Source organism: Rhinoraja longicauda, chromosome 4 (assembly GCF_053455715.1).
Source record: "Rhinoraja longicauda isolate Sanriku21f chromosome 4, sRhiLon1.1, whole genome shotgun sequence".
Taxonomy (NCBI): Eukaryota; Metazoa; Chordata; class Chondrichthyes; order Rajiformes; family Arhynchobatidae; genus Rhinoraja; species Rhinoraja longicauda.
Window position 1 is genome coordinate 69,363,406 of NC_135956.1, and position 20,103 is coordinate 69,383,508.

General features: G+C 47.4%; 1 protein-coding gene across 2 annotated transcripts in view; it reads left to right on the top strand.

Moving 5' to 3' along the window:
• The first annotated feature begins 1,429 nt into the window (after nucleotides 1–1,429).
• LOC144592850 (transcription initiation factor TFIID subunit 4-like) overlaps nucleotides 1,430–20,103 on the top strand; it is a 76,877-nt gene continuing 58,203 nt past the window's right edge. Inside the window, exons 1-4 of one of the 2 annotated variants that reach the window (XM_078398007.1) lie at nucleotides 1,430–1,787; nucleotides 6,120–6,292; nucleotides 9,129–9,245; nucleotides 18,432–18,548. In XM_078398007.1, the coding sequence (XP_078254133.1) occupies nucleotides 1,619–1,787; nucleotides 6,120–6,292; nucleotides 9,129–9,245; nucleotides 18,432–18,548 (576 nt within the window). In that variant the 5' untranslated portion in view covers nucleotides 1,430–1,618. The remainder of the gene's footprint in view (nucleotides 1,788–6,119; nucleotides 6,293–9,128; nucleotides 9,246–18,431; nucleotides 18,549–20,103) is intronic. The other variant, XM_078398008.1, reaches the window with a different exon arrangement.

Sequence of the window (20,103 nt, forward strand, 5' to 3'; positions counted from 1 at the left end):
TTCCTCAAATTAGGAGACCAAAACTGCACACAATAGTCCAGATGTGGTCTCACCAGGGGCCTATTCAACTGCAGAAGGACCTCTTTACTCCTATACTCAAATCCTCTCATTATGAAGGCCAACATGCCATTAGCTTTCTTCACTGCCTGCTGTGCCTGCACGCCTACTTTCAGTGACTGGTGTACAAGGACACCATGGTCTCGTTGCACTTCCCCGTTACCTAATCTGACACCATTGAGATAATAATCTGCCTCCTTGTTTTTGCCGCCAAAGTGGATAACCTCACATTTATCTACATTATCTACGTAGTCCCTCTTTTTCCCCCCTCATGGGTAGGGAAGTCTATTTAGTTCTTCTTGTCTCCAAACTTTTATTTTTTGTTTTTGTATCAATGAGAACATGCTTCTGTAAACTTTTAGTTTTGCTTTTCAACAATTAAAACATACTACTTCAAACTTTTAGGTTTGTTTTTCAACAATTAAAACATTGATTTTATAGGGGTGTATAAAATTATGGGAGGAATAGGTTGGGTCGACACACATTGTCTCTTGCCCAGAGTAGAGGAATCAGTAATCAGAGAACCAGAGGACATAGGTTTAAAGTGAAGGGGGAAATATTTAATAGGAATCTGAGGGGTAAATTTTTATGGTTTGAAGTCAAGTCGTGAAGAGTTGCAATTAATTGTGTATCACAAGATCTGGATTTTCTAAGAACATGTTGAGCATCATTGAGTGTTTTGTGAACTCAGGAATTTCATAATCTGGCTGTCAATGATGTGTTCCATTAGTTTACAACAGACGCACGTCAATGAAATGGGACGGTAGTTAACCGGGTTTGACTTAGAGCCTTTCTTATAGATGGGAGAAATATTTGCTCTCTTGCAGTCTTCAGGCAATGTGCTTTGGTCCAAACTTTGTTTAAAGATGAACTGCAGGGCAGGTGCTAACTCAGCTAGGGTTAAAAGCAATTCAAACTTCTCCAAATTTTTAGCTTGAGTTTTTTACCAATTGGAACATGTAACTGCAGGTTATGGAAGCCCCCGTCTCCCCCCCCCTCGGGGTTGTCCTTTGCCAAGGTTCCCCTTCTATTTCCCTCTGATGAAGCCGCGGGGAATCCCCGCTGGAGGGAGCCTGACGTCATGGGCGGCCAGCATGTCCCGGAGAGAGAGGGAGCATGCGCTGCAGTCGGACCGGGAGTGGCGGCAGGAGCATGCGCACTGTACTCTGCGAGAAGGGGCGCATGCGCTGTTGAATGGCAACCGGCTAGTGGGTGACGGCAGCGCATGCGCTCTGGTTCGGACGCCGGTCGATAGCGCCGGCATCGCATACGCTCTTGGACGATGGCGCCCATTAAAGCCGGCAACGCATGCGCATATTGATTGTGGCCGGCAGCGCGGTGCCGGTAGCACATGCGCAGTGGGCGGCACAGCGCCGGTACAAAGATGGCGGTGTGGCGATGGCCGGCTTCGTGAGCGAGGGACGGGAATCACCCGAGGTCCAGGCTATGGGCCGCCCAGCAAGCCTCGCTCCCGTTCCGTAGTCTTCCCTCCCTGGGGCTGTAGCCATGGGCGAGAGGCTGGCGGCTGCCTGAGCCCTGCGGCGAGTGTCGAGGCCCCGCCATGCCCGCCCCGGGCTCTCCAGGCGCCGCGCCTCCTCCCCCGGGGCCTCCACCTCCTCCTCCCCCGGCGGCAACGCTGCTCAACGGCGGGGCCGCGGTCGCGGTCGTTCCCACCCCCACCGTCGCTCGGGCCTCGGTGCCTGTCCTACAGAGTCTACAGGTGCCGGCGGGTAAGTGGAGAGCGAAGCGAAGGAGGAGCAATGGGGACTGGGGAAGGGAATTAAGGGAGGGAAAGTGGGGAGAGAGACGGGGCAAGGAAGGGTGGGAGGGGGCGGGAAGGGTATTGAGGTGATGGGTAGGGAGGGGGACGTGAAAGGGGTAGGGAGGCGGTGGGGTAAAGGGTTGGAGGGGGAGAGGAGGAGGGATTTGAGGAAGGGGGAGGGGAGAATGTGGGAGGGGGGGAATGTGGGAGGGGAGAGGGACATACAGGGGTGGGGGGCGAGGAAGTAAATAGGATAAGCAAAGGAGAGTCAGTGGATTTCTTTAACCTGGATTTTTAGAAGGCTTTTGATAAGGTTCCGCATGTGAGGCTGCTAAAGATGATGAGTGCCCATGGTATAATTGGGAAGATACTAGCATGGATAGCAAGTTGGCTGGATGGCGGAAGGCAGAGTGGCAATAAAGGGGGCTTTTTTTCTGGTTGGGTGCCAGTGACTAGTACTCTAAGTTATACGTCAGTAAGTTCGTTTCAGGATAGAATTGAAGGCTTTGTGGCCAGGTTTGCGGATGAGGCGAAGATAGGTGGAGGGGCAGGCAGCGTAGAGAAAGCAGAAGGACTTGGAGAGATTGGGAGGGCAAAGAAGCGGCAGATGGATTACAGTGCAAGAAAGTATACAGTCATGCATCTTTGTGGTAGGAATAAAGGCATAGTCTATTTTCTAACTGGGAAGAAGATTCAGAAATTGACAGCAGAGGGACTTTGGAGTACAGGTACGGGATTCTCAAAAGGTAAATTTGCGAATTGAATCGGTAGTCAGGAAGGCAAATGCGATGTAAGCATTTATTCCGAGAGGACCAGAATATAAAAATATGGATTTGATGGTGAGATATTATAAGGCAGTTTTGGGCCTCATAATCTGAGGAGGGATCTGCTGGCATTGGAGAAGGTCCAGAAGAGGTTTATGACAATGATTACGGGGATGATTGGGTTAACATATGACGAGCATGACGGCTCTGGGTCTGTACTCACTGGAGTTTGGAAGGATGAGGGAGCACCTCAATGAGACTTGCCAAATAGTGAAAGGAGATAGTGATTGACTTCAGGAAGCGAAGTGGTACACGTGTTCCAGTTTGCATTGACAGTGCCGGAGTAGAGATGGTTCAAAACTTCAAATTCATAGTAATCAATATCACCAACAACTTCTCCCGGACCACCCATATTGAAGCAATGACCAAGAAAGCACACAAACTCCTCTTCTTCCTTAGAAAGCTTAGGAAGTTTGGCATGTCCCCTACAACTCTCACCAACTTTTACACATGCATCATAGAAAGCATTTTATCGGGATGCATCACAGCTTGGTTTGGTAACAGCTCCACCCAAGAGCGCAAGGAAATTGCAGCAAATTGTGGACGCAGCCACAAACTAACCTCCCTTCTATTGACTCCATTTACACCTCATGCTGCCTTGACAAGGCCAGCAGTATAATCAAGGAAGAGTTGCACCCTGGCCGCTCCCTCTTCTCTCCTCTCCCATCAGGCAAATGTTACAGAGGTGTGAAAATACACACCACCAGATTCTGTTTCTTCCCTGCTGTTATCAGGCAGCTGAATCGTCCTACCACAACCAGCGAGCAGTGCTGAACTACTATCTACCTCTTGGTGACCCTCGGACTATCCTTGATCGGACTTTGCTGGCTTTATCTTGCACTAAACGTTATTTCCTCATCATGTATCTAAACACTGTAGATGGGTCGATTGTAATTAGAAATAGGAATACTTTATTGTCACGTGACTAGGCACAGTGAGGTTCTTTGCTTGCATACACAATGTATACAAATAGAAGCCACCTATGGTGCTGACAAAATTACAAAGCACGCCTGCTCCCCACAACAGTTCCCCCAGGCTGGGCCCACATTGATCCCCCCACATTGTCCATTGTTCTCCCACCTCCTCCCACACGGTGGTCTCTGCACGCTGGGTCCTCCATTGTTCTTCACCTCACCGCGGTTCCTCCACGCTCTCATCGACCGCGAAGCTTCACCGCCAAAGCCCCTTCGTCGCGAGGCTTAACCGCCGCCATCGACCCGCTTCACGCCTCCGTGGTGCCAACTCGGACCCTTGTGTATTGTCTTTCTGCTGACTGGTTACACGAGACAATAAACTGAACTAAAAGGCCTGGAGAGAGTGGATGTGGAGGAGTTTCCATGAGTGGGAGAGTCTCGGACCAGAGTTCAGAGCCTCAGAATAAAAATATGTGCCTTAAGGAAGGAGGTAAGGAAGAATTTCTTTAGTCAGAGGACGGTGAATTGGTGGAACTTATCGCCACAGACAGCTGTGGAGCCTGAACCAATGGGTATTCTTAAAGCGGAGATTGACTGATTCTTGATTAGAACGGGTATCGGGGGTTACGGAGAGTTGAGAGGGAAAGATAGACCAGCTATGATTGAATGACAGTGTAGACTCGATGGGCCGAGTAGCCTAATTCTGCTCCTATCGCAAGAACATCTGCATTATCCTGTCCCCATCTCACACTAAAGCAATGCCCCATATATATGCTGTATAATTATGCTGACTAATCAAATTGTTTTCTCCAGGGGAAAAAAAGTATACTGTGACATTCCATCAACCTGTTTGGCTTCATTTCTTAAAACTAAAGTTGGGGCCTCCTACTGTTCACTGGTTAAAATGTTTCTCATAAAGACACACAGCATAGAAACGGCCCTTCGACTCAACCAGTCAATGCTGACCAAATGCCGCAGCTGGTGGAGCTGTTTCCTCTCTACTAGATACCTGGGTTCGATCCTGACCTCGGGCACTGTCTGTGTGTTCCGGAGTTTGCATGTTCTCCCCGTGCCTGCGTGGGTTTCCTCCGGGTTCTCCGGGTTCCTCCCACACCCCAAAGACATATGGGTTTGTAGGCTAATTGGCCCTCTGTGACTTACTCCGAGTGTGCAGGGAGTGAATGCGGGGGATGTGGATGTCGAGTACAAACCTAGTGTGAACGGGTGATCAATGGTCGGAATGGACGGTGGGTTGAGTGGCCTGTGGACGTGGTGTAGAGTCCCAGCGCTAGTTGGTATAGACACAGTGAATCCTTTCATTGGGACATCAATCTAATCCTGGCCGAAGACAGACATGAAATGCCGGAGTAACTCAGTGGGTCAGGCAGCATCTGTGGAGAAAATGAATAGGAGGTGTTTTGGATCAAGACCCTTCAGAATGAGAGTCAGAGGAAAGGGAAAGTAGAGGTTTGAAAATGAGGCTGTCAGTGGCCCTGTAGAAAAAGAAGAGATTATGGACAGAATGTCACTTTGCAGTTTCCAATGATTTCAGGAATTTTCCAGTTTTCATCTTAAACCTAAGGTGTCCTTGTTTACAAGTTTCTAATTGCTTCTGCTTGGGATGTTTTAGGTTTAGTTTTATTATTGTCATGTGTATTGACGTACAGTGAAAAGCCTAATTTTGCATGCTATCCAAACAGCTCAGATAATACTGTACATAAATGCAATCAAGTCAAACTCAAGTACAATAGGTAGAGCAAAGGGGAAGATACAGAGTGCAGAATATAGTTCTCAGCATTGTAGTGCATCAGTTCCAGAGACAAGGTCCAATGTCAGCAATGGGGTAGAGGTGAATCGGACAGTGCCCTAGCTTATGGAAGGACCATTCAGAAGTCTGATCAGAGAGGGGAAGAAGCTTTACCTGAATCAAGTGGTGCGCTCTTTCAAGCTTCGGTACCTTCTGACAGACGGGAGCAGAGAGAAGGAATGACCGGGTTGGGACAGTCTTTGTTTATGTTTGAAAAATGTCACAGAGTGCTGGAGTAACTCTGGGTCAGACGGCATCCTTGAGAACACGTTTCGGCGATGTTTTGTGTGGGGGCCCATCCTTGGACTCGATCCCGGTTTGATTATGTTGGCTGCTTTCCGAGGCAGTGTGCAGTGTAGATAGATGGAGTCGACGGTGGAGAGTCTGCTCTGTGTGATGGACTGGGGTATATCCACAACTCTACTATATCCTGCGATCATGGCCAGAGCTGTTTCCAAACCAAGCTGTGATAGGGAAATGTTCAGGGGGCGCTACATAAATTCAAGGTTGTTGATTTTTATTGATCGCATTTAATGGGTAGGTGGATGCTGGCCTATGCTTTTTCTCTTGACAGTCTGGTAATTGCTTGTCAGATAAGGGCAACAGCAAAATGGAGAGACAAAGAGCTGCAGATGTTTTGTTTGCATGGTATACGTTGGCACACGCGGTTTTAATCTGTGCTTTTGTTTGGATGACTTTTGAACTGTCAACACCACTGTGGCATTTAACGTTGTGCAACTGCGCTGTCGTTGCAGGTATGGTCCTTGTGCGGAGTGACAATGGGCAGCTGGTATTGGTTCCACAGAAGGCCTTTGCTCAGGCCCAGGCCCAGGCCAAGGCTCGAGCACAAGCACAGGCACAGAGAGTCGGCAGCACCTCTGCCGCTGCACCCGGTACCACTCACACTGTCCGAATCTCCAACGTGCAGGTAAGGCCTTTACGATTTTCCTGATGCATCTTCAACTGCTGCAACATGATGCTTGCATTAGTTTCAGAGATACAGCGTGGCAACAGGGGCTTGGCCTGACCAGAGACTTTGAGCCGCAACGTGATTTATAATTTATGGGTGGCACGGTGGCGCAGCGGGAGAGTTGCTGCCTCACAGCACCAAAGACCCAAGTTCAATCCTGACTACAGGTGCTGTCTGCACGAAGTTTGTATGCTCTCCTCTTGACTGCGTGGGTTTTCTCTGGGTGCTTCAGTTTCCTCCCTGACTCCAAAGACGTACAGGTTTGTAGGTTAATTGAAGGTAGACACAAAATGCTGGATTAACTCAGTGGAACAGGCAGCATCTCGGGAGAGAAGGAATGGGTGACTTTTTGGGTCGAGACCCTTCTTCAGACTGATTGTAGGTTAATTGGGTTGGTATAATTGTAAATTGTCCCTAGTCTGTGTCGGGTAGTGTTAATCATGCAGGGATCATTGGTTGGCGCGGGCTCGGTGGGCCGAAGGGCCTGTTTACACACTGTATAACTAAACTAAAAGTGCTGCAGCAGGATACCTGCATTAGTTTTAGTTTAAAGCTATAGTGTGGAAAAAGGCCCTTTGGCCGACTGAGTCTGCGCCAACCAGCAATCACCCATACACTAGTTTTATCCTACACAATTTACAGAAGCCAATTAACCTACAAACCTGCACATCTTTGGAATGCGGGAGGAAACACACGCAGACATGGAATGTTATTCAACAAGTTGCTGACTTCAACAAAGAAATTAATGTAAACCTCTCCAAAGGTCTAGTTTACCCTTCAACCTGTCAATCAGCGCAGAGAAAGCAATATTACAGAGTATAACAGAATTATATATGGTGGAAATAGACAATAGACAATAGGTGCAGGAGTAGGCCATTCAGCCCTTCGAGCCAGCACTGCCATTCAATGCGATCATGGCTGATCACTCTCAATCAGTACCCCGTTCCTGCCTTCTCCCCATACCCCCTCACTCCGCTATCCTTAAGAGCTCTATCCAGCTCTCTCTTGAAAGCATCCAACGAACTGGCCTCCACTGCCTTCTGAGGCAGAGAATTCCACACCTTCACCACTCTCTGACTGAAAAAGTTCTTCCTCATCTCCGTTCTAAATGGCCTACCCCTTATTCTTAAACTGTGGCCCCTTGTTCTGGACTTCCCCAACATTGGGAACATGTTTCCTGCCTCTAATGTGTCCAATCCCCTAATTATCTTATATGTTTCAATAAGATTCCCCCTCATCCTTCTAAATTCCAGTGTATACAAGCCTAATTGCTCCAGCCTTTCAACATACGACAGTCCCGCCATTCCGGGAATTAACCTAGTGAACCTACGCTGCACGCCCTCAATAGCAAGAATATCCTTCCTCAAATTTGGAGACCAAAACTGCACACAGTACTCCAGGTGCGGTCTCACCAGGGCCCGGTACAACTGTAGAAGGACCTCTTTGCTCCTATACTTAACTCCTCTTGTTATGAAGGCCAACATTCCATTGGCTTTCTTCACTGCCTGCTGTACCTGCATGCTTCCTTTCAGTGACTGATGCACTAGGACACCCAGATCTCGTTGAACATCCCCTCTTCCTAACTTGACACCATTCAGATAATAATCTGCCTTTCTATTCTTACTTCCAAAGTGAATAACCTCACACTTATCTACATTAAACTGCATCTGCCATGTATCCGCCCACTCACACAACCTGTCCAAGTCACCCTGCAGCCTTATTGCATCTCCATATAGCACCTGTGGTCAGGACCGAACCTGGTTCTCTGGCGCTGTGAGGCAGCAACTCTACCACTAATTAGAAATCACGTTGCAGTTCAAAGTCTCTGTTCCGGACACATTTGGAGTTTGTGCACAATTCTGGTTGCCCGATTACAGGAAGGGTGTGAAGGCTTTGGAGCGGGTGTAGAAGAGGTTTACCGGAATGTTGACTGGGTTAGGGGGTATTAGCTACAGGGAGAGGTTGGACAGATCTGGATTGTTTTCCCGAGTCCAGAGAGGAGACCTGAGAAGCATTTATTATTATGACAGGGTAGACGTTCAGACCTTTTTTTCTCAGGGTGGAAATAACAAAGCTGAGATAGTATAGTTTATTTATTATTAGTTTTATTATTGTCGCGTGCACCGAGGTACAGTGAAAAGCTTTTTTGTTGCGTGTTATCCGGTCAATTAAAGGACTATAGCACATGATTGCAATCAAGCCATCCGCAGTGTACAGACACAGGATAAAGGACATAGCTTTAAGGTGGAAGGGGGCAAGGTTTAAAGGAAATGCGCTGAGTACGTTTTTTTTTTTTTAAACACGGAGGGTGGTCAGAACGTGCTGGCAGGGATGGTGGTGGAGGCAGATATGGTCTGGATAGGCATGTGGATATGCAGGGAATGAAGGGATATGGCTATGTTTAGGCAGATGAGTTAGTCTTGGCATCCTGTTCAGCACAGACATTGGGCCAAAGGGCCTCTTCCTGTGCCGTACTGTTCTATGTTCAATGGACAGAAGCAATGTGATTCTCCACAGATGCTGCCTGGCACACTTGAGTTCCTCCAGCATTTTGTGTTTTTTTTACTTCTAATTGTGTAAATCCATCTATACTTCACACTGGCAAGGCCACCAGTGTAACCAAGGACCTGTCTCACCCCGGGTGCTCCCTCTTCTCCAATCCCGTGCATGCAGATAAGATGGTCTCGGCATCATGTTTGGCACAGATGTTGTGAGCCAAAGGGGCTGTTCCCGTGCTGTACTGTTCTGTTGTTAACTACTTTAATATTTTGTATTTCCCTGGGTCTTCTGACAGACAATTCGAACGCAGACCGTTGCCAATCAAATGAAGCCACCGGGTGCCCAGCACACAAACCAATTGCAAGCTCCAATCCAGACAAACTCTCTACCACAGCGCATCACTCTAGTGCAGGTGAGAAATGTACTGTGGAAATGTTACATTAAGCATTTGAATCCAAAAGACATCGAAACATATGGTCCAAATGTGGGCAAGTGGGATTGGTGTATACAGACAGGACGGTCGGCTGTAGGGTGTAGAGAGGAAGTGCAGATGCTGGTTTACACCAAAGACAGACACGGAATGCTGGAGTAACTCAGCGGGTCAGGCAGCCATCTCTGGAGAAAAGGAATCGGTGATGTTTTGGGTCGAGACCTTTGAACTGAGAGTCAGTGGAAAAGGGAACAAGAGATGTAGATGGTACTGACGGGAAATGAATGGAAGATAGGCAAAAGGCAACGATAATCAGACTGAAGCAGGGTCTCGACCCGAAACGTCACCCATTCCTTCTCTCCAGAGATCCTGCATGTCCCCCTGAGTTACTCCAGCATTTTATGTCTATACCTTCAATTTAGACCAGCATCTGCAGTTTTTTCCTGCATACTCTGATATCGTTCTATTTGCTCCACCTGTCGCACTTTTGTTTGGCTTGATAGTCTTCATGTATTGTCATAGAATGATACAGCGTGGAAACAGGCCCTTCAGCCCAACTTTCCCATGCCGACCAACATGCCCCATCTACACTCGTCCCACCTGCCTACGGTTGACCCATGTCCCTCTAAACCTGTCCTATCCATGTACCTGTCTAAATGTTTCTTAAACGTTGCGATAGTACCTGCCTCAACTACCTCCTCTGACAGCTCATTCTATACACCCAACACCCTTTGTGTAAACGGTGGCGCAGCGGTAGAGTTGCTGCCTTACAGCGAATGCAGCGTCGGAGACTCAGGTTCGATCCTGACTACGGGCGCCTTCTGTACGGAGTTTGTACGTTCTCCCTGTGACCTGCGTGGGTTTTCTCCGAGATCTTCGTTTTCCTCCCACACTCCAAAGACGTACAGGTTTGTAGGTTAATTGGCTGGGCAAATGGAAAAATTGTCCCTAGTGGATGTAGGATAGTGTTAGTGTGCGTGGATCGCTGGGCGGCGCGGACCCGGTGGGCCGAAGGGCCTGTTTCTGCGCTGTATCTCTAAATCTAAATCTAAACAAAAAGTTATCTCTTGGTCTCCTAAATCTTTCCTCTCACCTTAAAATATAAACATAGCATAAAAAGTAAGGAAATTTGTGTTTGGTAGATTATTTATTTGTTGTAACAATGCTTCTTGGCAATAAATCTTATACCGTTGGAAAGCCTGTTTATTTCCCTTTTAAATGGTGCCACATTTGTAAGGAACATGCATTTGTGGGATGAGCAGCAGAGCTGAGTATGTGGGTTGCGCCCATGAAAAATCTGCCAAATCTTCTCTGCCAATGCCAAACAGCTTATTCTGCCATTGACTCTTGTTCGGTGATGTTTGGTGGATTGGATGATTGAAGTCTGAAGAAACAAGACATATTGGCAATTTAACAATTTATTCATTTAATAAACAGGAGCCTCAGTAGCGTGTGGAAGAACCATACAGAGCCACAACAGCCTGGCACCTCCTCCTCATGCTGGTCACCAGCCTGGTCACACACTGTTGTGGGATTGCATCCCATTCTTCAACCAGCATTTGTCGCAAGTCAGCCAACGTGGTTGTGTTGGTCACTCTGGCACGAACAGCACGCCCAAGCTGATCCCTCAAGTGTTCAATGGGGTTGAGGTCAGGACTGCTGGCAGGCCATTCCATCCTCTCCACTCCCAAATTCTGGAGGTAGTCTCTGAGAAACCCTGCTCTGTGGGGGCGAGCATTGTCATCTTGGAGGATAGAGTTTGGTCCCAGACTGTGGAGATATGGGATTGCCACTGGTTGCAGAATCTCATCTCGATATCTCTCTGCATTGAGATTGCCTCCAATGATGACAAGCCTCGTTTTTCCAGTGAGGGAGATGCCACCCCACACCATCACACTGCCTCCACCAAAAGATGTTACTCTATCGGTGCAGCAATCAGCATAGCGTTCTCCGCGTCTTCTCCACACTTTGACCCTATGATCCAACTGCCGTAGGCAGAATCTGGACTCATCGCTGAACATAACGTTCCTCCACATGTTCAGGTTCCAGTGCACGTGTTGCCGACACCAGCGCAAACGGGCCTGACAGTGAAGGGCAGTCATGGTAGGCCTCCTGGCAGCCCTATGAGACCGGAGATCGGCTGCGTGCAGTCTGTTCCGAATTGTCTGGGCAGAGAGCCGTCGGCCATATCGTCCTGCAAACCTTGACTGCAAATCTGTAGAAGACAGCCTACGGATCCTAAGTGCTGACAGGGAGAGGAAACGGTCTTCTTCGGGTGTCGTCTTCTTGGGACGCCCACTTCGCGGCCTGTCTCTGACATCCCCCGTTATATGGAAATTGGCCTTCACTTTGGAGATGGTACTAGGGCTCACTCCAAATAATGCCGTAACTTGGTTTTGCGGAACACCAGCTTGAAGTTGCCCTATCGCACGGGCCCTATCCAGATCAGTCAAACGTTGCATGCCGATTCTTGGGGCAGACACCTACTGACCATTGTAGCAGGGCCCATGCTCACAGATGCTGCCAAACAGGTGCCAATCAGGCACCTGATTGTCAGCACCTGGGGGTACCAGAAGCTCAAAACAAGAGTCAATAGCAACAGCAGAATAAGCTGTTTGGCATTGGCAGAGAAGATTTGGCAAATTTGTCATGGACACAACCCATATACTCAGCTCTGCTGCTCATCCCACAAATGCATGTTCCTTACAAATGTGGCACCATTTAAAAGGGAAATAAACAGGCTTTCCAACGGTATAAGATTTATTGCCAAGAAGCATTGTTACAACAAAGAAATAATCTACCAAACACAAATTTCCTTACTTTTTGTGCTATGTTTAGTATTTTCAGATTTAATTAGATAGCCCACAAACAAAATATTCTCACTGTACCTCAGTAAGCATGACAATAAGAAACCTAAATCTCAACCAGTTAGTCGAACTGGCACATTTGTGCAGGAATGTAGGGAATGGGGAATACAGATGTATAAATCTTTAAATGGTAGGCATGGTATTGTACAACATGGAAACAGGCCATTCAGCCCAACTCATTGATGGTACCCTTCTGCAGTAATCACCATCTCTCTGGGTCCATTGGCTTCCATGTCCAGGCGATTCAAGGGTTCGTGGAGAGGAAATAGTTGGCCACCTCTTTGCAGAGTGTGGATTTGGAAAGAAGGTCTGGAGAAGGATGCAGTCCTCGTCACGGTTTATCCCGAACAGCTCCATAAGAGAGGAGAGGACTCTGATTTACGGGCTGTTCCCAGGGACATATTTGGAGACGGACATCAGTGCTGTTGGAAGTTCATCAACTCGGCACAGTGGCGTAGCGGTAGAGTTGCTGCCTTACAGCGCCAGAGATCCTGGTTCAATCCTGGCTACAGATGCGGCGTTTTGTATGTTCTCCCTGTGACCGTGGGTTTTCTCCGGTGCTCCGGTTTCCTCCTACACTCCAAAGATGTACAGTTTTGTAGGTTAATTGCCCTCTGAGTTGTAAATGTGTCCCGAGTGTCTAGGTTTGTGTATGGGGTGATCGCTGATCAGTACTGTCTTTGCAAAGTTTAAATCTGTGAAAGACGTTCTTTGGACTTCGTGAAACGTGTTGGTCTCCCAGCACAGCGAGATGTCCGTCAGGGAATGTTGCTGACTGGCCCATTCCAGACTGCAAGAGTATGTGCTGACGGACTCGTTGAGCTCTGTGCAGCTAACGCCAAGGCTCTGTGGGGGATGACCACAGTCTGGGGTCCTCAGCATGATTTAGGAACAGCTCCATCCAAGAAATTGCAGAGAATGGTGGATGCAGCCCAGACCATCACACAAACCAAACTCCCTTCCATTGACTCCATCTCCTCTTCACGCTGCCTCGGCAAGGCCACCAGCATAATCAAGGATGAATCGCACCCTGGCCACTCCCTCTTCTCTCTTCTCCCCTCTGGCAAGAGGTGCAGAAGTGTGAAAACGCCCACACCTCCAGATTAAGGGACAGTTGCTTCCCAGCTGTTATCAGGCAACTGAACCATCTTACCAACAACTAGAGAACAGTATTGAACTACTATCTACCTCATTGGGGACCTTCAGACTATCTTTGATGGACTTTACTGGACGTTATCTTACACTAAACGTTATTCTCTGCATCGTGTGTCCGTACACTGGACGGTTCGATTGTAATGTACGCTGCCTGGTTAGCACGCAACAAAAGCTTTTCACTGTACCGCGGTACACGTGACAATAAGCCGAACTAACGAACTAATCAGGGAACATTGCTGACTGGCCCATTCCAGAGTGCAGGTGTATGTGCTGAGGGACACAGCGAAGCTCGGTGCAGCCAACACTAGGTCGAAGGTCCTCCCCCTGCTGGAAATTGGGGGCAGAGTGTGGTGGGGATACACCTCAAACAAGGGAAGGGATATCGTACGGCAAAGGGTTTTTGTTCAAAGACAGATGTGAACATGTGTATGACACTACTGAATGTATAGACACTGAGAATGTAGGTAGAGTTTTTGCACCGTTTCTGTTTTAGTTTAGTTGGGGAAAAAGGCCCTTTGGCCCTCCAAGTTAGCACCGACTAGTAATTCGGTAGCCTCACACTATCCTACACACTAGTGACAATTTTACCAAAGCCAATTAACCTAAAAACCTGTACGTCTTTGGAGTGTGGGTGGAAACCGGGGTACCCGGAGAACGTGGCCACAGAGAGAACGTACTAACTCCGTACAGACAGTACCCCTAGTTGGGATCGAGCCCGGGTCTATGGCACTGTGAGGTAGCAACTCTACCACTGCACCACCGTGCTGCCCCAATATTTATATATTTAAAAAAAAAATTAAATTCTGCTTAAAGTTTATTTTTGAAATAAAAAATGTAATGGTCTTGGTTATTTCAGGCACTTCTTGGATGCTGTCAGCAGGGGGCAGTGCGTAATGAGAGAGTAGTTTGTAAAGCAGGCGAGAGTGCCTGGCATTTGGAAATGGCACAAATACAGGGAAATTGTCTCAACTATATAAGCCAGTGGTGGGTCCGTAACTGGAGTGTTGCTTCCAGTTCTGGCAGCAGCACTCGAGGATGTATGTGAAGGGCCTGGAGATGGGTGCAGGTTTACAAGATGGTACCAGGAAGGAGGGATTTTGGTAACATAGAAACATAGGAAAGAGGTGCAGGAGGAGGCCATTAGCCCCTTTGTGCCAGCACCGCCATTCATTGTGATCATGGCTGATCATCCACAATCAGTATTCTGTGTCTGCCTTCTCCCCATATCCCTTGATTCCACTAGCCCCTAGAGCTCTAACTCTTTTAAATTTATCCAGTGAATTGGCCTCCACTGCCTTCTGTGGCAGAGAATTCCACAAACACTCTGGGTGAAAATATTTCTTCTCACCTCAGTTTTAAATGGCCTCCCTTTTATTCTTAGACTGTGGCCCCTGGTTCTGAACTCCCCCAACATTGGGAACATTTTTCCTGCATCTAGCTTGTCCAGTCCTTTTATAATTTTATATGTCACAATAGGATCCCCTCTCATCCTTCTAAACTCCAGTGAATACGAGCACAGTCTTTCCAATCTTTCTTCATATGACAGTCCCGCCATCCCAGGGATTAACCTCGTGAACCTATGCTGCACTGCCTCAATAGCAAGGACATCCTTCGTCAAATTAGGAGACCAAAACTGCACACAATAGTCCAGATGTGGTCTCACCAGGGGCCTATACAACTGCAGAAGGACCTCTTTGCTCCTATACTCAAATCCTCTAGTTATGAAGGCCAACATGCCATTAGCTTTCTTCACTGTCTGCTGTACCTGCACGCTTACTTTCAGTGACTGGTGTACAACGACACCCAGGTCTTGTTGCACTTTTTCATTACCTAATCTGACATCATTGAGATAATAATCTACCTCTTTGTTTTTGCCGCCAAAGTGTATAACCTCGCATATATCTACATTATACTGCATTTTCCATGCATCTGCCCACTCACTCAACCTGTCCAAGTCACTCTGCAACCTCTGAACATCCTTTTTGTAGTTCACACAGCTTTGTGTCATCTGCAAACTTGCTCGTGTTACTTCTAATTCCATCATCCAAATCATTAATATATATTGTAAATAGTTGCTGCCCCAGCATGAAAGGATGGAATTGGAGGGAAAGAGAGTATAGGAAAAGTCAAGAAAGACCCCAGAATTGTCTTTACTAATCTTTTCTCTTAACATACCTAAAGAAGCTTTTACTGTCCTTTATATTCTTGGCCAGCTTCCCCTCGTACTTTATCTTTTCAGCCCGTATTGCCCGTTTTGTTACCTTCTGTTGTCCTTTGAAAGTTACCTGCTTCCTGCTACTCTTTGCTATCTTATACATCTTTTCTTTTAGTTTTATTCCATCCCTAACTTCCCTTGTCAGCCGTGGTTGCCTCTTACTCCCCTTAGAATCTTTCTTCCTCTTTGGAATGAAATGATCCTGCATCTTCTGGATTATGTTCAGAAATTCCTGCCATTGCTGTTCCACCGTCATTCCTGCTAGGATCCTTTTCCAGTCGACCTTGGCCAGCTCCTCTCTCATGCCTTCATAGTCCTCTTTGTTCAACTGCAACACTGACACTTCTGATTTAACCTTCTCCCTCTCAAATTGCAGATTAAAACTAATCATATTATGGTCACTACCACCAAGTGGTTCCTTTACCTGGAGTTCCCTTATTAAATCTGGTTCATTGGACAACACTAAATCCAGAATTGCCTTCTCTCTGGTAGGCTCCAGTTCAAGCTGCTCTAAGAATCCATCTCGGAGGCACTCTACAAACTCCCTTTTCATGCGGTCCAGAACCAACCTGATTTTCCTAGTCCACCTGCATGTTGAAATCCCCCATAACCACAGTGGCATTACCTTTGTTACATGCCAGTTTTAACTCCTGGTGTAACTTACACCCTATATCCAGGCTACTGTTTGGGGGCCTGTAGATAACTCCCATTAGTGTCTTCTTACCTTTACAATTCCTCAACTCTATCCACAGTGACGCTACATCGTCAGTCCCCATATCACCCCTCGCAAGGGACTGAATTTCACCCCTCACCAACAGAGCTACCCCACCTCCTCTGCCCACCTGCCTGTCCTTTCTTTTGGACATATAACCCTGACTATTCAGTTCCCAGTCCCGATCCTCTAGTAACCACGTCTCTGTAATCCCCACAATGTCATATCTACTAATCTCTAACTGAGCCTCAAGCTCATCCACTTTATTTCTTATACTTCGCGCATTCATATACAGTACTTTTAATGCTTTGCTTATCTCACCTTTCACATCGATCCCTATTACACTTGGCCATTCTCTCCTATCCCTTCGTGAGCTTTCTGTCCCGTTAATTCTGGGGTCTTTCTTGACTTTTCCTATACTCTCTTTCCCTCCAACTCCATCCTTGTCTATCCCATTTGACACACCCACTCCCCTCCCCTACTATTTAGTTTAAAATCACCCGTGTAGCATTGGCAAACCTGCCTGCCAGAATGCTGGTCCCCCGCCTGTTGAGGTGCAACCCGTCCCTTTTGTACAATTCACCCTTACCCCAAGACAGACGATTGAGGAGATTTGACAGAGGGGCGCAAGGTTGATGACTGGTTTACAGCATGAATATAGCTGAAAGCTGTTCTTCGATGCCAGTGAACTCGGTGCAGATTGAATCAAACACGGTTTTTGAAAGGAAGACCGATACAAAATGCTGGAGTAACTCAGCGGGTCAGGCAGCATCCTTGGAGAAAAGGATAGGTGATGTTTTCGGCCTGGACCCTTCTTCAGACTGAGAGTCAGGGGAAAGGGAGACGAGAGATATAGTCTGAAGAAGGATCTCGACCCAAAGGGTCTCCCTGAAGAAGGGTCCCAGACTTGCCAGTCTGAAGAAGGGTCTCGACCCGAAACGTCACCCATTCCTTCTCTCCCGAGATGCTGCCTGACCTGCTGAGTTACTCCAACATTTTGTGAATAAATACCTTCGAGAGATATAGATGGTACTTAGGACAAATGAATTCCTTTTCTCCGGAGATGATGCCTAACCCGCTGAGTTACTACAGCTTTTTGTGTCTGTCTTTGTTTAAACCAGCATCTGCAGTTCCTCCCCACACATACAGCTTTTGAAATGGCAGAGTACTGGAGTAACTTTACTGTCAGGAAGTGGATGGAATGGATAAGCAACCTTTCTGGTCTGGACCCTTTCTCAGAGTCGATTAGCACTCTTGAATCTTGAGTCTTGATTAATCTTGTTTTATATAGAAACAAGGAACTGCAGATGCTGATCTACAAAAAAGGACAGTGCAGAAGTACCACAGCGGGTCAGGCAGCATATCTGGAGAACGGATTGGAGAAAATTTGGGTCTGGACCCCTCGGGCTAATAGATGGGCACACAAACTTGCAATGCTGTTGTGCAACGGCAGTGACACAATTGATCTCGAGCCAGTATAGACTTGATGGACCGAATGGCTTCCTTTTATGTTGTAACAATTGAACGACTGTGTGTGTTGGACACTATCATGACTTTGAGTCATAGAGTCACACAGCACAGAAAAAGGCCCTTCGGCCCAACCTGCCCATGCCGTCAACATGCCCCATCCGCACTAGTCCCAACTGCCTGCGTTTGGCTCGTATCTATATCCAGTCTGAAGAAGGGTCTCGACCCGAAACGTCACCCATTCCTTCTCTCCTGAGATGCTGCCTGACCTGCTGAGTTACTCCAGCATTTTGTGAATAAATCCCTTTAAACCGTCTTATCCGTGAACCTGTCCGAATGCTAAGAGATTTAGCCCTTCATCCCTTCATAACTTCACCACAAGGGCTACGGTCATTCAAGAAGGCAACTCCTCCCCCCCACCCCACCCCCCACAATCGGATTGAAGAATGGTCCCGATCCAAAACATCACTGATCCATGTTCTCCAGAGATGCTGCCTGACCCGCTGCGTTACTCCAGCACTTTGTGTCTATCTTTTGTTCATAAAGGCAGCTCCCAGCTAACTTCTCAAAAGCTATTTGGGTTTGGGTGGGCAAGTAATACTGCCCTGGCATTCTCTACCCAGGACTGGGTTGTGAGTTTTATTTTACAGCTTATGGATTTGTAATACTAATGGCTATTGAGGAAATATAAAGCTTCATTACATAGCTGGGCAATCGTGTCAGGTTCTAATGACTCTCTCCATGTTATTAAGTCGCAGCCTATGACTGGAGCCATTGCAACAAAACCCCCGTCAATAGTAGTGCCAAAACAATCAATGCCTGTAAATCATGCAGCCCCCGTGCAAGTTATACAAACCAGTGCTTCACCGGTAAGTGTCTTGATTGATTGATATAAAACCAAAGTGTTGATTGATTAATTGATTTTTTGCTTGGGGCACAGATGGTGGGTGATAGTATAACAGGTCTGGGGCACTTCCTTTTGCCTCTGGGTGTTGCCCATTTATGCTTGTCTTTTGTCAAGGATGCCACATTTTCTATGTTTAGTTTGGTGTAGAGACACAGCATGGTCCTTCATCCCATGGGGTCCTAATCTAGGCATCATACTGGTAAACTTCTTCTGCAACCCTTTCCAAAGCCTCCACATCCTGTAACGGGGCGACCTGTACCACAAGCGATGCTCCATCTTGTTCAATCCTGGTTGTCTGTGACATGACGTGCCACCTAAAAGGCTGACTGTCTGAGGAAGAGACAAGGATTGAGGCCAAATTCAGATCGGCTGTGTGGTTCAGCGGCTGTGTGGCAGATCCTTGCTTTTGAGTTCCTGTAAAAAAAACTGGCGCGACACAGTGGTGCAGCGGGTAGAGCTGATGCCTCATAGCGCCTGAGACCCGGGATCGATCCTGACGTCGGGTGCTCTTTGTCTGTGGAGTTTGCACGTTCTCCCTATGCCCATGCGGGTTCCCTCCCACACCCCAAAGGCATGAGAGTTTGTAGGTTTATTTGCCCTCTGTAAATTGCCTCTCAGTGTGTAGGGAGTGGATGAGAAAGTGGGATAACATAGAACTAGTGTGAACGGGTGGCCGGTGGACAGCATGGACCCGGTGGGCCGAAGGGCCTGTTTCCATGCTGCATCTCTAAACTAAAACTAAGTTTTCCTGTCAGAGACCTATTGCAGAGTACTCAAGTCTATTGGAGTACATTCAGTTCTGACTTTGACACAAATGATAAGGCACTAGGTGGGAGGCAAGCTATCCTCATGGGTATGGAGTTGACAGGCACAGAACACAGATACAAGTTATTCTTCTATATTTGGGGACACTGCCAGTAAATGTTTGAGACGCTGAAGTGTAGAGGGCTGTGTAACCATGTATTCACGTGGCACAGCAGTAGAGTTGCTGCCTTACAGCGCCAGAGACTCGGGTTCCATCCTGACCACAGTGCTGTCTGTGCGGAGTTTTGTACATTCCCACTAACCGTGTGGGTTTTCTCCGGGTGCTCCGGTTTCCTCCCACACTCCAAAGGCATGCGTGTTTGTAGATTAGTTGGCCTCTAAGTGTGTAGGGAGCGGACGAGAAAGTGGGATAACATGGAGCTAGTGTGAATGGGTGATGGATGGTGACCCACTTCGTCCAGTTACTTGTGCTCACTGAATAGTTTTCTTTAATGCACAAAGATGACACAATTATTCTGTGGACAGAACATAGAATAGTATAAGACAGGAACAGCCCTTTTGGCCCATAGCGTTAGTGCCGAATATGATGTCAAGTTAAACTAAATTTCACTGACAAGTCCTGTTACATATAATGCCCCTGTATTCAGCAGTGATGTACATTTGCTATGATCATTCGTGTCTGATACACACTTAGCACTGGTGGGGGAATCCAAGACTGAGTAGTCTGTGAACACCTTTTGTCCTTGTGTTCA